At 39.3% G+C, this 16460-nt stretch overlaps 1 protein-coding gene across 1 annotated transcript in view; it reads left to right on the forward strand.

The window, feature by feature from the left end:
- Positions 1 to 1835: 1835 nt before the first annotated feature.
- The window catches only part of USP6NL (USP6 N-terminal like), a 95574-nt gene continuing 80949 nt past the window's right edge, over positions 1836 to 16460 (forward strand). The window contains exon 1 of the mRNA XM_074168305.1: positions 1836 to 1908. Within this exon, the coding sequence (XP_074024406.1) occupies positions 1836 to 1908 (73 nt within the window). The remainder of the gene's footprint in view (positions 1909 to 16460) is intronic.

Below are 16460 nucleotides of genomic sequence, written 5' to 3' on the forward strand. Positions count from 1 at the left end.
TGCAATGTAACGTAGCTGTAAGTAATGATATTCCTTTGAGTTTACGTCTTTAACTTGAAGGCAAGTTGTTTGATAACCCAACTAAATAAAGAACGAACACATCATGGCAAGATAATGGTGGGGAAGTTCTTACGGCAGGATTTTTAAGGATTAGATTAGTAAGTTACCTTAAGGTAAACTTTACCAGACAACCCTGTGTTCTACATCTTATTTAAATGTCTGGAAATTATAGTTGTTCTGGAAACATCTATTTATGGTAGTCTTTTCATTATGTCTCTACATAGAAAGTCATTTGTCTGAAACTTGGAATTTAAGTTTATGTACAGGTGTTAGAATAATTCTCAATATACAAAGTTGGGAGTTCTGTTTCTAATGGTTTGAAGAATCCTTTTTTGGGAAGAGATAAATTACGTAAGTTACGCAGTATGTCTACAAGCTTCCTATTTAGGGGACACTTAAATATTTGCAGGGTGGGAGAATAAATTGGACAGAGATTGTCAGAGAGAATTATTTTAATTGTTTTGCCAAACCAGGTGGTGGCTTTGCAGAGGTGGCTTAATGGGCAGGCTGTAAATGAGACTGATATAATAGAAGGAGTTTTTGGTGCCTCCGCTGTATGTCTTTCAGGAGACTGATGTGTGTGGATAAATACTCCAGCAAATCTAAAAATCTGAAACGCTTGTGATCAGCAGCTGGAAATGGAAAGAGGTGACCTCTCCCCCCGCCCCATCTAACACTTAAGCAATGGGAACAGAAGGTCTAAAGGCCAGAGAATACGTCTTGCTGTGCCTCGGTTGTGGCCTGTGGTTTGTTTTAATGTTACGATTTTCGGAAAATGTAGTTGGCTTCCTAAATTGCTCTCATTCTGTAGCAAGGCCTTGCAATGCTGTGTAGGAATTCAGTTTCCTAAAGTGTTCACAGAGCCTCTTCAGGGCTGACAGTTATTTAATGTGACTGTATAAAACACTATTTCTCATGACTTTTTTTTTTTTTTTTTGTTAGCTCTGTAGAGGCTTTGACAGAAGGCATTTCTGAAGTGCCTTTGTACATTTTCCAAATGGCATTAAAAATGTTGTGGGGCACATACTGCAATTTGTCTGCTTAAAATTACCTGACAGAAGTAATGATAATACCTTAGCTGAAACAGCTCTCTGGGCCTCTGGTGGTGGGAGAGAGAACGCCTGAAATACTCCCAGGATTTCCAGCATCCCTCCCGGTGTGCAAGAATTCCCGTCACGTAGGAGGGTGTCAGAGGTGTGCGTTCAAGGCGGGAGAAAAGGAACCGAATGGTGCTTCCTTCTGCCTGATGGAGTTTAGCAAGCTGGATTTAATTTTAATTCTGTTAGTGGGTCTGTTGCTGGCTCAACACTGCACCGATAGCTCTCTTAAAGCATTACATGAAATTTCATGAATTGAGACAGGCTTTAGAGGGGGATGCAGACGTGCTTCTTGGATACTGAGCCGAGGGGAGTCCGTTGCATCTGTCGGCATTCATTTCAAGCGGTGTTTTCTTTAGTTACTTTGTGGTGTGAACGTTTCCTTTAAACTTTAGAGAAATCGGTATGCATTCTCTGCAGTAAATAATTTTACAATGTTCTGTAGAAATACATTTAGGACTGCTTGCAGCTTTTTGTCTCCTCGTGCTGAAGTCACTTCAAATCCATCACCCCAGCCTATAGAGTCGTCAGGCAGAAATCTTTCTGTGAAGGTAGATGAGTTGCTCCTGCATCAGTTTTGCTTGAGCCTACCGAAGGCAGCTGTTTAATAACATGCAGTAATGAAACCTGTTGGAATTTTAGAGGAGCATCTAGTCTCTTTGATCTTGCTAACGAGCAATGATTCAAGTGCTACAGATTGTAAAGGATCTGGTGTCGCCAGCAAGACGGAGAACAGATGCTGCTAAGAAAGGTAAGAGCAGCACTGGGATGTATTTAGTGTGCCGAGGAATTTACCGTAAATCAGAAATATTTTGGAGTTTGGTTGTAGTTAAATTGTGTACTTGATGCTTAAAAATGTTCTTTGTTGTGGCATGTACAGCTGCCATAATTTGGCTCTGAACTATATTAAGCCTGATTATTATCGTTTTGCAACTGCAGCTTTCCCAAAGAGAATCCCAGTGACGTTTATTATGCTGAGGATGGAGTTTATGTCAGCATTTGTAACTGCTACTGTTGTACTAAAGATCTTTTCTGTGGTAAAAGTGTTTTTCTTGTCCAGATAGCTCAGGCTGTGAAAATAGCAACTATATTCTGTGGAATCCCATCAGAATAGTTTTTAGAGTCTTAATATTCTAAATAAGCATAAGAGCAAAAATAGGCTTCTTTAGTGCTTATGGAGATGAGAGAGACTGGAAGTACACAGCTGCACTGCTGTTTAGGTTGCACAATGAGATTATTTCTAGATTACAACTAACTTCAAAATCTGAAATGGCTCTTGCAAATGTACAAAACATTACTTGAATTTCTCAATTATTGTTTGAAATTAATTGATGCTAAATGCTTTTCTTGTTCTCTTAGGGGTGTTGAATGTTTGTTGTTTTTTTCTTCGCTAAAGTAGTGCCATCCTTTGTGGTATCTGGCATACTTATCCAATTAGGAACTGATTAAACACTTTTTAAAAATCTTTACTTTTACATCATAATTATTGGCGGTTCCTGGATATATGGTTTGCAGAGGAACTAAATAATTTATAGAGATGTCTTAAAAATTGCATTCCTTTCTTACTAGAATTAGTTTTCTAGGACAACTTTTATTTTATAGTGAGTAGGTCATGAATAATTTAGAATCTACAGCATCTGTGTCTGCCTGTTACTATGTCATTGTTCTGTTCTGCCCTTACACGTAATGTGCGGCTACAGGCAAGTACCTTTATTTTAAGTCACTTACCTAATAACATCATGCTACTGTAATTCTAATGACTTAGTTAATTGAACACCTCTGTAAGAAAACAAAATGATGAAAGGTGGAACTGGGCTCTGCTGTTGTCCTCTTATTCTGGAAAAAAAGAGAAGGCATGGATTTCATAAAATCAAGCTTCCTAATTACTACTTTAGATTTTGCAGTCATTGGTTGAACATCCCACCCAACAGTTTTATAATTTCATCAGATTGAATTACTTGATTTCAGCTCTCTGTTCACTGTTCATTTTTTGATTTGTGCACTTAATGCTCCACTAGTTACGGAAAAGAACGACGGGGCCAGGAGTTGTACTTGTCTGTTCTGCGTGGAGCTTGATTTTTGTAGAGTTAGTGTAAGAACTGGTTTAAAAAGAAAACACTAAAAATATTTAAAAAAAATTGTTTATTGGAACAGATTGAATGGAATTGGAAGGGAAAGCCTTGAAAAACATAAGGAAATGCTCATTTTCTCCATTCTAAAGCTTGGAGGTTTTTTTTTCTCTCCGTTTATTTTACTCCCTTGTTAAAAGACAGTAATTTTGGGTCATTGTTTGGGCGGTATTCTCAAGCTGCTAGTAACTGAGCTAATTAGATGTTAGCTCTTACAAATCTTGGTAATACATTTTTACAAGCAATATTAAAATCTTAACATGAAAAAAAAATTTCAAACATTCTGGAGAAAACATTTACAAAAGATGCAAAATGCTGACAGACTTCTGTGATAATGCCTACTCAAATTGCTGTATTTAGGTTGGGGGGTGTGTGCGTGTTTGTGTTTTTTTTTTTTTTTTTTTCACAGCATGCAGCATTAGGCATCTGGTGTGTGTGAAGGACTGTATTCTACAGAAATGACTCATTCTCATTATTGTTCTCAGTAAATGGAAAAATGTATTTCTAAAGGAAGAAGAGTTGCTAGGAGGCCCAGTGTGAATGTGAGGTGAATTCATTGAGAGACGAGGGATGGTGTGTGAAGTGTTTACCAATGTGCTTACAAGTTGGTGTTGGTAAATGCTAAAGGTTCTTAATCCCGCATCCTCTTCTTCCTCTTAAAAAAAAAAAAAGTGTTTATCATTGGAATATAGTTTGTTGGATGGAAGTCTGAAATTCATTGTTTTTGACTTGTGTGGAAATTTTCTGTAAAAACTCTGTCCCCTTGTCGTGAAAAATAGAAACTCAAGAAACTGAAATTGAAAATGCCTGAGCTGATAGTTGCAGAAGGGTCACCGCACGTGAGGAGCGGAGGAAAAGTGTAGCCTTTGGAAGGGGCCTAACTTGCACTCAGGAGACAAATGTTACGAAGTAGTATAATGTATGAAATTGCGTATTTCATGTATTGTACCTAGTTTAAAACTTTTACTCACAATTGAATGAATGTCCTAACCGTATAACTATTTTTATAAATAGTAGACAAGGTCATGGGGGAAAGGACTTCTCTGGCCTCCAATTTTCCCAACATTTATTTTCAGGCTGAGACCTAGAAACCCAGTTACTTGCCAAGAGAGTGTCTTTTTGCATCTGTGGTTCAACAAGAGAAGCTTTTTATAAGATCTATGGTAAACATAGCTACTATGGAGGAAAAAATTCAATCCTTGCAGAAGAAATTCCTGCAGAATGTTGTTTAAAAGAAACCCATTATTAACATTTCATGGGTTGAGATGTGGATTTAACGAGCTAATTGAACAGCCTGCCAAGGTGGCTGAGCCTAATTGTTTTTTTACAGGCCAGAGTTTGTTTTCATTGTGGCTGTGACCCATGCCACTAGTTAAATTTCATTTACTGTGCCATAAGAGTGTGATAAATAGGCGGTTTACAAATATAAGACTAAATCCTGCAAATAAGCAACGTGAGTACGAGTATCCACCTTGTCTCCCAGTTGCAGGTCCTATGGTTATGGTTTTGTATTTAGTCTTTGACTGTTGAGGCTGACATCAGAAAAACTTTCAGTAGGCCTCTTAGGTTCTTGCTTAGTGATACATGCAGTGAGCTAAACAGTAAGTTTTGGTTTACAATGTCTCACGTTTCCATCCCTTTTTTTTTTTCCAGTCTTGTGCTTCTTAAGACTTGAATCTTTTAATCTTTTTTTTTTTTTTTTTTTCAAGAAAAAACCTACTCTGTAATTGTATTCCATAGTCTTCCAATTGCAGTGAGAGCTGAGTGTGTAGAGTTTTTCTTGTTTGCTTTTTCTTGTTTTTCAGTTTTGGGAAAAGCCAGACCCTTACCATATTTAGATAACATCAGGTCAGTTAAAGGAAAAAAATCGTCTCTAGTCCACTTATTGTCAAAGGGGTAACATATTACATGCTCTGTGAGTTTGAAGGTGAACATGAAGCTGTAAAGAAATTTTGAAGAGGTTGCCATTACTTTATTTCATAGGACTTGAATTTCTTAAGCAATTTATGAGATTGAAAGTCCTAAATCACGCAAGTATAAAATTCTCTTGATAAGTGTTCTAACTCAAAGTCAAACATTTCACAAGATCTGAAACCTTTCTGAATTTTAAAAAAATAATTCAAATGTTACTTCTAGAGAAATCTATGTAGAGTATAAGCCTATTAATTATTTTCTTTTTTCCATCAGCAAAATTCTGGTTGAAATCCGAGTTGTTTAAAATTAACAAAGAAATATTCATGTTTACTTCTTTATCCGCTCTTTCCTCTTACAGATGGCCACAGCAGAACTTAATTGGCAACATCCCCTTGATGTTAGGATATAAAAAGAGACGTTGTATTAAAATATTTCTAACAGATGGGACAACTAAATCGAAATCATAGAGTTAAAAAGGCACGTAGTGTTTTTGTGTTAAGAGATAAGATATCTCAGAGAAAACTTAATAGTTTGAGTTTTTTACTGGTTGCAAGAAGGAGACGTGTTTGGTGACTGCAGTATTTGGGCTGTAAGCCCCAGATAATGCTCATCAGGAATCCCCTGTATTTCTTTAGGTGGTATATCTTATCTCAGCCTTTGAGGTTTCAGACAAAGCTTATGGATATCTTGAGTTTCAAAGATATTTTTCATTCTGGAAATGTGGGCTCACGAGGTATGTAAATGTTGCGCCAGACGAGGATAATCATGTTTAAATGTGCCAGTAACAGCTCGCACTTCGGAAGTTACCGCCTGAATTCACTTGCAGATGGTGCCGTGGTAGAACCGTATATTCCAGGCTTAGACTTGGCAAGAAATCTGCGGTCTTTTTTTTGCTTTATTTCTTTTGGAACGGACTAAGTTGATTAGTTGCAAGACAGAGAAAATAAAATAAAGGTACCACATTGAGTAGCCGTGGTATTCTCTCGTTACCTTTGGTGATAGTAGAGGAAAGGTATAATCAAATGTTGATCCCTCAAGGTAACTAGTGAAACAGCAGAAGCTCGGATGCTGGTTGTCTTGTCTCCTCATCTCAGTTCAAATCCCTGTAGAGCCTCACAAGCCTCCATATAGCCAAATAGTGATTTGAATTGAGAAGCTGGTCTGAATTGAACTATACTTTTCTTTCTTGTTGAGTTAGTTTAAAACTTGATCAGTTCAACCGATCCAGTTGCGGATGCAGGTTCACAGATGTGCTTGCCAGCCCAAAGGAGGAGACAGCAGCGGGAAGTGAGTAAATCTGTGGGGGTGGCCTTCCTTTCAGCGGTGGTGCCGGCTGATGGTAGCGTGAAGCGTCGCTGAGACCTGCTGCTGCAGGAGTGTGAGGAGTTCCACCTCAGGATGGTACAAACATGAGCATGTAATAATGCAGCTGGATCATTGAACAGCTGGACTTAGCCAGAGTGACTCAGAGGATTTTTACCTAAAACACTCTATTTCTGTGGCTGGCATTTGCTATCTCTCACTTTGAAGAGTAATAAGTTTCATGGGATATACATAAAATCACAGAATCATAGAATGGTTTGGGTTGGAAAGATCATCTAGTTCCACCCCCCCCCTGCCATGGGCAGGGACACCTCCCACTAGACCAGGTTGCCCAAAGCCCCATCCAGCCTGGCCTTGAACACCTCCAGGGATGGGGCACCCACAGCTTCTCTGGGCACCTGGGTCAGCGTCTCACCACCCACATAGTAATAACATACGTTATGGCTTTTTTATGGCATTTCTTATCCTGACAATTTATTGCCTTTTTACTTTATTAAAAAAATGCTTAAAATAGTTCATTCTCATTGGTGTGATGCCAGATGCAGTGATTAAGAAAGGTTGCAGTGTTGCTTAGCCATATGTAGCTGTTAATGACTTATTTTAATGTCTGTTTATTTGGTCTTTGATTATTAGGTAGGTAGCATTGTTTAACAAAGTACTTAGATGTTGTATCTTGGGAATTGATCTCCAGCTTAACAAAATTAATAGAGACAGCTTGTATTTGTTTCAGCTATAGAGGAACTACATGAAGTACTTGTTCTTTCTTTATGCAATAATGCTAGTCAACTGAAATGAGCTATCTTACAAGAAAGAAAGCACAATAAAGACAACTGATATCCAGCTTCATACCATGATTTGTAATTCCAATATGTGTTGGGTTTTTTTGGGAGTGTGGAGGTGGAACCCAAACCCCATGAATTGTCAACTGTAATATTCTCAATAATCCTGAAATGCAACTTCAGGTTTCTTATTTGTAGCGTATGGGAAATGTGGCAGCTTAACATAAAATAGTCCTGTGAAAAAATAGGTTTGAAAAAGAATGAGGAGTAAGGAACGGTGCAGTCAAGTACTGGGGAAAAACACAAGAGTTCACAGTGATGTTTCTGCTGGATGGGACAGAAATTCAGTTTGGTATAAATCAGCACAGCTGTTTTGGCATCAGTGAAGCTGATCTGACTTGCTGTGTGCTTTGCTTTATTTTTTTATTTTTTTATAAATGCAACAAACAATTAAACTCCAAGGAAAAAAACCTTTTGTTTCTTTAGGGGTTTGTGTGTTTGTACGTAGCTACAGAGTTCATTATTCTTGTCCTGTAGAAAACGGCACATTTGAAAACATTCTAGAAAGGCTTTAAAAAAGCGTTATTACTTGTTGTAGTTTAGTGCTTATGACAAGATGTTTGGCACTATCATTAGAAAGCTTTAGAACCACTTGTATTACAAATAATTATTTATGGCTTCAGACGCTAGTTTGTGACACTGCTGTTTGTGCAGGCTGCATGGCTGTGCCCTCTTGTCTTACTTTGTTGCCCTGAAAGATGGGTGAAGGTGGTTTGAAGAGGGTGAAGGTCCACAATTTTTGATGTCCAGGAAGAAAAACAGTTTTTCTGTAGTTTTAAGACACAAGGAATAAAAGCACCCAAACCTCTGCAATTTCCCCAGACAGGCAACGTCATCATCTTTCTTCAGCTTGATTCTAGTCTCTGTTTGCAGTGAAGTGCAGAAACCTGCTTCTCTGCCTGCACTGGCCGCTCTTCAATCTTCAGTAGTGATTTAAAAACTGAATAAAGTTTGTCTGCTTGTAACTACAGTCAAAGGAGCTGACCGCTCTGGTTGCTTTCAATCCATCCATGGATAGTCAAATGGAAAATAGTAGCGAGCTGCAAACACTGAACTAGTTTCACTTACTTTGCAGGAGTCTAATGAGCCTCTCTTCTTTAGCTAATGTCAAAAAAACTCAAATATAACTTTGGTTTAAGTTTTTATTGATGCGAAATATTAAAAAATGGAAGCAAGCAACAGGCAAGCTAGAAAGACTGTGTGGTGATACATGGTTGTAAGTTGCTGTTTATCCTCTTCTGGTCATAGGCCATCTTGTGGTTTTAAATCCCACCGGTGGTGGGATGCCCCTGGGTGGCCTTCAGAGCTTTTTACAATTCAAATTCTGTGGTTTGGTCCTAGCTACCACCTGAGTAAGAAACAAGGGAAACGAAGCCTTGTATTAAATCTCTTTTTTAAAAAGCTTGTGGTATTTAGGATCAATTTAATCTTTACCCGTTGCATTATGCGGACATGTGCTATTAAATCCCACTGAACTTAACTTTGTTTGTGTAAAGCATGGGAGCATTGCTGACCTGGAGCAGCAACGCTTGCACAGACTCCCCCTGGTGATTTCACTGCAGTGGAGGGAACCTGGCAGCTGGATGCAAAGACAAGTGAAAACAAGGTGGCTTTATTGGGTTTCTTGAAAGAAGAGGGCAGCTGTGTTGAGGGAGTTACGGATTCAGTCAAGTATTTGCTTAATGTTTCAGAAGGTTAATGGGTTACATAGTTTTGAGCTTGAGCTGGTAGGATGAATGTATTTGGATTTCTGGTTTCAGTGATACTGCAGCCAAGACAAGGATTCTGTTCTGCCTGAAGCATCTGTCCGATATGTTTGGAATACAGACAAGATCTTGAGCCTTGATCTGACATGGAAGAAGGTATTTGTGTCCAGTACCTGTCCTTCAGTAGCTGCTCTTAAACTTTTATTGTGATGTGAATTTTACAACTAAGCCCAGACGTTTTAGTTTTGGATTTGGAGGCTTGAGAAAAGGCTGAGATCCCCTCTGCATGAGGGATCTAGAAAAACAAGCCTCATTCTCTGTCTTGCATTTTCATAGTTCGGGTGAATGTATTTTTCTTGATTTTGGTGAGATCATGGCAATTGTGCTTATGTTATTTTCAAGTATATACAACTTTTTTGGTTTTGTGGACTCTCAAAGTGTAATGTTGGCATTATTTGACACTACAAAGCATTTTGGTTTTTTTTTTTTTTTTCTTGAAGAACAACTTGTGCTGTTGGGATGTGCGCTCTTACAGCAGTGAGCGATCATCTAATTTATTTTTTTTGGCCTTAAATTGTTGAGCTTTCAGTATTTTATCCTCATACTTAGGAAATGTGGAATCTAATGTTAAATATGAATGTTCGGTTGGGAAGCTTGCACAGAATTTATTTAATACACTTACAGCTTAAGAAGCTGACAACTTTGTTAAATTGCAGTGGATGGGAATAAGCAACAGTGCAGAGAGAGATGCTAATAAGTTCGCCTGTTTGTTTTTAATATCTTAACATGTGGTGAATATTTCCAAGTGACAGGGTCTCAGCTGGACATTTTCTACAACAGATAATTAGAGCATTTGGGTGGCTTAGATAGTGGTGCATATCGACAATTCACAACTTTCCTGGACATCTTATCTCGCTTCTCCAAAGTATTTTTATGTCCTGTTGAGCTTTTAAGTCTTTCAGTATAGCTTGTAAGCAAAACATCCAGGCTTCTCAAATCAGATAACGTCTCAAATTTTTTTAGTTAGTCATGTCTAACAGCAAATAAAAATATTGGTTTCTCAGTGAAATAGGTTCCCCTGTTTTGTCCTTCTTGTTGCAAGTCCAAGCAGCTGCTTCTAAAAAAAAAAAATGTTCTCTCAGCATTAGTATTAAACTATCCATAAAAATGTTAATTTGAACTGAATTTCCAGATCAAACAGAAAACTTAATTAATGTCAGTTAATTAAATTCTTGGTGGAAATGAGAAAATAAGTACACAGATGCTCAAGACTGCTGATGTCTCCTTGCTAATAAAGCAGCCAACGAAACATTTTTTAGCTGTACCTGGAGGGGGCAGGTCCTTGGTGGGAATGATTTCCTTGAGGAACAAACCCTTTCTACCTTCTGCATCATGTCCCAGGTGATGTAGGTTCCTTTTTCCTACTGTTGTCTTCTGTAGCATTATTACATGGCAACATACTCAAATAAAAGAAAATAGATATGGAGATATTTGATTGCACACGCTCCTCTCCAGGAGAAGAGCACGACATCCGTATTGGGTGTCATGGTTGTTAGTTATGGTCACTTAACTTCCCTGCAGGCTGTGATGATGAGTGTGATATAAATCTTGGACCCTGCCAGCTCTGAGGGCTCTGTGTGCGCACGTGGGCTTTGTGAAATGAATCCGGGCTCACTGACCGCAGCTCTTGGGAGCACATTCTGGCCATATGGAGAAGCTCATTGATATTCAGCTTGTAGCCTTCTTTTGATACTCGTGTTTGCCAGCTATCACTGCAGAACCGCTGCTGGATTGCAGGTGTGTTCTACTGCCACTTGGAAATAGCTTGAGTGCATGCTTAACATGGAATTTGCAATTTGAGCAATAAATCTACAAGAGTTGTTTGGAGAGTCATATAGGACTTAATTGTGCCTTAGTTTCAGGGTGTTCTGAAGACTATGGAGGTTTCGTAGCTTTTACGCCAGGTACAAAGTTTATCTGCACAGATGAAACCACTTGTCCTTGGGGAATGAAAGGTGTGTGCAGTAGTTGATTTTTCTCCATCCCTTCCCGCTGTGTGTATGTGATTGGTCTGGTTTTTTTTTGGTTTTTATTTATTGATTTATTTTAAACATAACCGTTCTTTGTATGGCGCTGTTGTGTTTTCAAAATGACACATTATCACAGTACAGATGCCCTGGTCCTATGGCACATTAGCAGGTGGCGTTCATGTGGTAGTAGTCTAATGCAGGTATTAATGAAATATAAGTGAGATGATAGGAAAAGAAATCTCTTTGCTTCCCTCTGTTTTAATTCTCCATTTCTACTTAAGAATATAAAAATCAATATTTTTTTTTTTTCTCAACATTAATGCCATAGTGGTATAAGTGATGTCTGCACCTTCCTCTCCTTCCACCAGTGCAGGCACCAGTTATATCTGAATGTGAGGTGTTCAAAATGTCATCTTTCTGTCCATTATTTCTCCAGAAGCAAGTGGAAGAGGCCTATAAGCTGTGGTTTAATCAGGTTGGACAAAACTTTCTGCATTTATTGACTGACAAATATTTTTATTCCCTGGAAATTGAAGGGGAAAGCGTTTGTTTTTTCTATTCCTTGTTTTTAGTAGTCATATTTTTGTTTTGAGATTTATCTAATGTACAAGGCAAGATTACTATGTAAGTGGTTGGGGGGACGGAGCTGAGTGTGAATAGGCAACTTTTGCCATGTCTGCCAGTCTACACTTTGTGCTATATTTTCCCCAAAAATATTTTGACTGAAGGGTACTCTCTTCCATGCCATTTTTTATTTCTGTCCTGGTTTGAGGACAGTTTTGTCAGGAATATTTTCCACAGGGTAAGGCTAAATTTCAGGTTTGTGTTTGGAAATATATCCTTCAGAATTTTAACATTAATAATTTTGGTTCCTGAATTCCTGTCACAGTTAGAATGTAAGTGTAGCTTTTCTTATGAAACCTAATTTTTGAGTGGGAATAGCAATAGTCTGAAGGAAGTAGTTACAGTGCAGTTCACAGGTCTCAGCTGGAATGTGAGAAGTTGCCTCGATCCGAGATTTCCTCTTTCTGATAGAAAAGGAAATGCTGTTTGTGGTAATGAAGGGACTTTGGTAACGTGAATATGCTGTGATCTTTCATAGAGAAATATTTTTCTGTTTCATTTAAAGTCATATTGTTTGGATTAATGGAACAATTCATCATTTTCAAGTGTTGGGTGGTTTTGGGATGCTTCCAGGACTCCCCACTGATACACTGCTGATTTCAGGGGTTGCACTTTGCTGTGTGATGGATAAATGGCTGCACCATTGCTCTGTGTCCTAATTTTTTTCCTTCTAAAAAGAAAAATAACCCTGACTAATCCTTCCCTTTTTCTGACAACAGCTGTACATTGAAAAGACTTTAAAATGTTTTGAAAAATTTCCTCATCTATGCTGCAGCTGCATCGAGTCCTGGAGCCACCATGTCTCATCGCTCACTAACAGAAAATGTTATGTTTGCAGGCTGGTGTGTAGAGCACGCGTTACACAAATCAAAGATACGTAGATCAATAAAAAATGTTTTTGTCAATTCTCTGCTATGAATTAGTACCCTAGTTAGGTTTTAAAATATGTGGGATGAATGCTAGTTTGGAGCTTGCCAAATCTATAGATGAAAAATAAAGAAAAACGCTACACAGACTCCAACTCCCATTACTATTTAGTTTATAGGCGTTGGAATGACCTTCTAAACTGTGCAGTGTTAATTGCCTATTTTACATAATGTAGAAAGCTTCACAGAAGACTATTTGTAGTGATGGAACATGTATTAAAAATCATTGTCTGGTAACTAATAAGAATGTAAAGCCTTTCTATAAATAGTTCAGATAAGCTCTAAAGGGAAAAATGAGCAAATATGCTTAGGCAAACCAAAAGATGCTGGTTGTGCTGGGGCCTGTGTGGGTGTGTTTAATGTCACAGCAGCTATAGACTGTCCCTGTTAGCAGGTAGCGTGGCAACGTAGTGATAGATCTAGAAAGGAGAACTGAGGGTCCAACATCCTTCTGTGTTTCAGGCGTTTTTTCAGGCTGGATCAAACCTTGGCTTTATTCTTTACACGGCAGAACATAACTTAGGAGAACATCTGAAGGGAGCCTACAGGAGAGCCGGAGAGGGACTCTTTGTCAGGAAATGTAGTGACAGGACAAGGGGTAGTGGTTTTAAACTGGAAGAGGGGAGATTTAGATTAGATATTAGGAGGAAATTCTTTACTGTGAGGGTGGTGAAGCACTGGCCCAGGTTGCCCAGGGAAGTTGTGGATGCCCCATCCCTGGAAGTGTTGAAGGCCAGGCTGGATGGGGCTTTGAGCAACCTGGTCTGGTGGCAGGTGTCCCTGCCCATGGCAGGGGGGTTGGAACTCGATGATCTTTAAGGTCCCTTCCAACTCTAACCATTCTATGATTCTATGATATTGGAGATAAACCTGGAGGGAACTTTGTTTTGCATCCTTCCATGTTGCTTCCCAGCGCAAACTGAAGAACAGTAGAGATGATCTGGAGATTTCCTCCAAAAGCATTCTTCCAATCTAAACTAAAATGCTCTTTATAGAATTGCATGGAATATCAGTAGTGTTTTACCCCAGTTTTATGATCTTGACATTGCACAGAATATCTTACTGAGATTTTTTTTGGAATAAGTGGAAGTTCTAGTAGGGTTGATATTTCAGAGGCAGAAAGGGGTCAAGAGATTGTTCATTAATGTATTGAAGATTGACATTTATGACTTGTATTTGCATATGCTCTGCCTCTCAAGGTTAAGTGCTAAATTCATGGGAAAGTTCCTAGTTGCCCACTCTATTGGCTTACCTGGCAAGGTTTTGGTAGCAGGGGCTGCAGAGGTGGCCTGTTTGAGAGGAAGCCAGGGACTGCCCTCTGTGTTGGACATGGCTGGTTCTAACTCCAAAATGTACTCACCATTGCCTAAAGCTGAGCCCATCAGTGCAGCTGGTGACACCTCTGTGATAAGATATTTAAGAAAGGATAAAAAAAACCCCTACAGTGCAGCAGTTGTGAGAGAGGAGAGGGAGAAAAGCGTGTGGGAATCAACTCTGCAGACACCAAGGTCAGTGAAGAAGGAGGGGAAGAAGATGCTCCAAATGCCAGAGCAGTCCATGGAGAAGACCATAATAAATGGGTTGTCCTCCTGCAGCCCATGGAGGACCACGGTGGAGCAGATATCCATGTGCAGCCTGTGGAGGATCCCACACTGGAGCAGGTGGATATCTTCCCTGAAGGAAGCTGCAGCCTGTGGAGAGCCCATGCTGGAGCAGGCTTCTGGCAGGGGCTGTGGCCCCTGAAGAGGAGCCCACACAGGAGCAGGTTTTCTGGCAGGAACGGCAGCTTGTGGGAAGGAACAGTTCCATGCTGGAACAGTTTGTGAAGGGCTGTATTCTGTGGGAGGGACCCCATGCTAGAGCAGGGGAAGAGCATGAGGAGGAAAGAACAGCAAAGACAAAGTATTATGGGCTGACTGCAGACCCCATTTCTTGTCCCCCTGCTCCACTCAGGGTGGGGAGGAGATAGAAGAACTGGGACCAAAGGAGTGAAGTTGACTTTGGGAAGAAGGCTTTGTTTCTCACCATCCTACTCTTATTTTTCCTTGCCAATAAATAATTTTTCCCCTAGCCAAGTCTGTTTTGCTGGTGAGGGTAATTGGTAAGTGATCTTCATGTCTATCTTGACCCGTGAGCTTTATTATCCTGTTTTCTCCCCCTGCCCTGTTCAGGGCGAGTGAGAGCAGCTCAGTGGGCATCTGGCAGCCAGATAGGGTCAACCTGCTACAGCTATGCCAAGGATGCTGACAAACATAAACTTTGCAAGCGTGTGTTCCTGTGAGTTCTCTCCAGTCCCAGTTTCCTTAAACAGCCGGTGATGGTGGCATGAGGTAATTCAGCAGTTCTGGGTTTTTTTGTCAGGGATTGCAGTGCACTCACGTGAGCCTGTTTCCCAGCACAGCCCAGAGCAGAAACCTCCAGCGGAGCTGAAAGCAAAGGGCAATGACGTGTTCGACAAGCTCTGTAAATCCAGGACAGGATGTCTGAATGATGTCCTCCTACATTTTCCTTTATGCTCTCTTAATGTACTACTTGCTTGAATAAACTTGTCCAAAAAAAATCCTTCTTAACATTTTCAACTACGGATCTGTAGTAATTGGTTTTGAAACAGTATTTATTGCTATGGCAGTGGATTTTTTTTTTTTCTTGGAGCAATTTTAACTGGTGTTAGAACAAGTCATTACTGTGATTAGGAAAACTCAACAAATATCTCCCTTGCATCCTACCCACAGAAATGGCCTGATATGGGAAGCTTGTGGAAGAGATAATTGAATTAGAATTAATGGGAATACGCTTGAATGTGAGGTGGTTTTGGGCGAGCAGGTGGATGGGAGGACACAACATTTACTTGGTATGTCTTAAACATTCCTGCTGTTGCAGAATTGTTATTTAATAGTGATATGATTTGGGCTTTGTTTATTTGACTGAGCTGCCTTTCTTGGCAATTTCTGATTCCTTTTTAAATTAAAACAACTTCTCTGCAGTATTTTGTATGAGCTTCCCCTCCTCAACCTATTTATGCCTACCTTTAATCTGTCATGCAGCTTTCATCAGTTGAGTTCATAGATTTCTTATTAATTGCAAAACAGTTATTTCCAATTAAAAACTAAAAAAAAAATTAAAAGAATCTTTTAGCTTTAGATTTCAGAATAACTTATTTTAATACAAAGATGTTACAAAATTACTGTAACATGAAAACTATTTCGGTTCTCTTTCATTATTTGGAATGATTCCCCCGCCCCCCCAATTGAAACAAGAACAGTTTGGGAACACACTCGTCTGCAGCTCATTTTGAGACAAATCTGAAAAGTCCTTCAATTAAATTCGGTCTAAATCCTATAGTCCCATGTGAAAGCCTGGACCTGTTTGGTATTCTATTTATATGAACTTAGAAGCTTGAACTAAAATACTAATGGCCTGAATGATATATCGGGGGGCTGTTTGGTATTGCAGTAGCAATGGTGTACCAGTTTCACCGAGAGTTGTTTTTGAGGCCTAAGAATATAAAATTTACCTCTCTTTCCCTGAAGTGACCACGTAGCAGTTGGATTTGGCAGTCAGACCATGGCAGTAATTTATAAATACAGTAGCTAAGATATCCTCACTGATTAACTTGGAGCTGCCTAAAAGGTAGCTGTAACATTTTAAAATGAAACTAATTTAGAGTCACCTTATTTGTATCCCTTTTGGGCTGATCAGGTTTTTTCCACAGGTTTCAGTTGTGTGGGCTTTGGAGAATTCCTCTGCTTTTCTCTCAATTTATGGGGTTTTTGACGTTCAGAAAGTTACTTCTACTTCAGCAGACCCCTTTG

This window comes from Numenius arquata, chromosome 2, assembly GCF_964106895.1.
Source record: "Numenius arquata chromosome 2, bNumArq3.hap1.1, whole genome shotgun sequence".
In the NCBI taxonomy this organism is placed as follows: Eukaryota; Metazoa; Chordata; class Aves; order Charadriiformes; family Scolopacidae; genus Numenius; species Numenius arquata.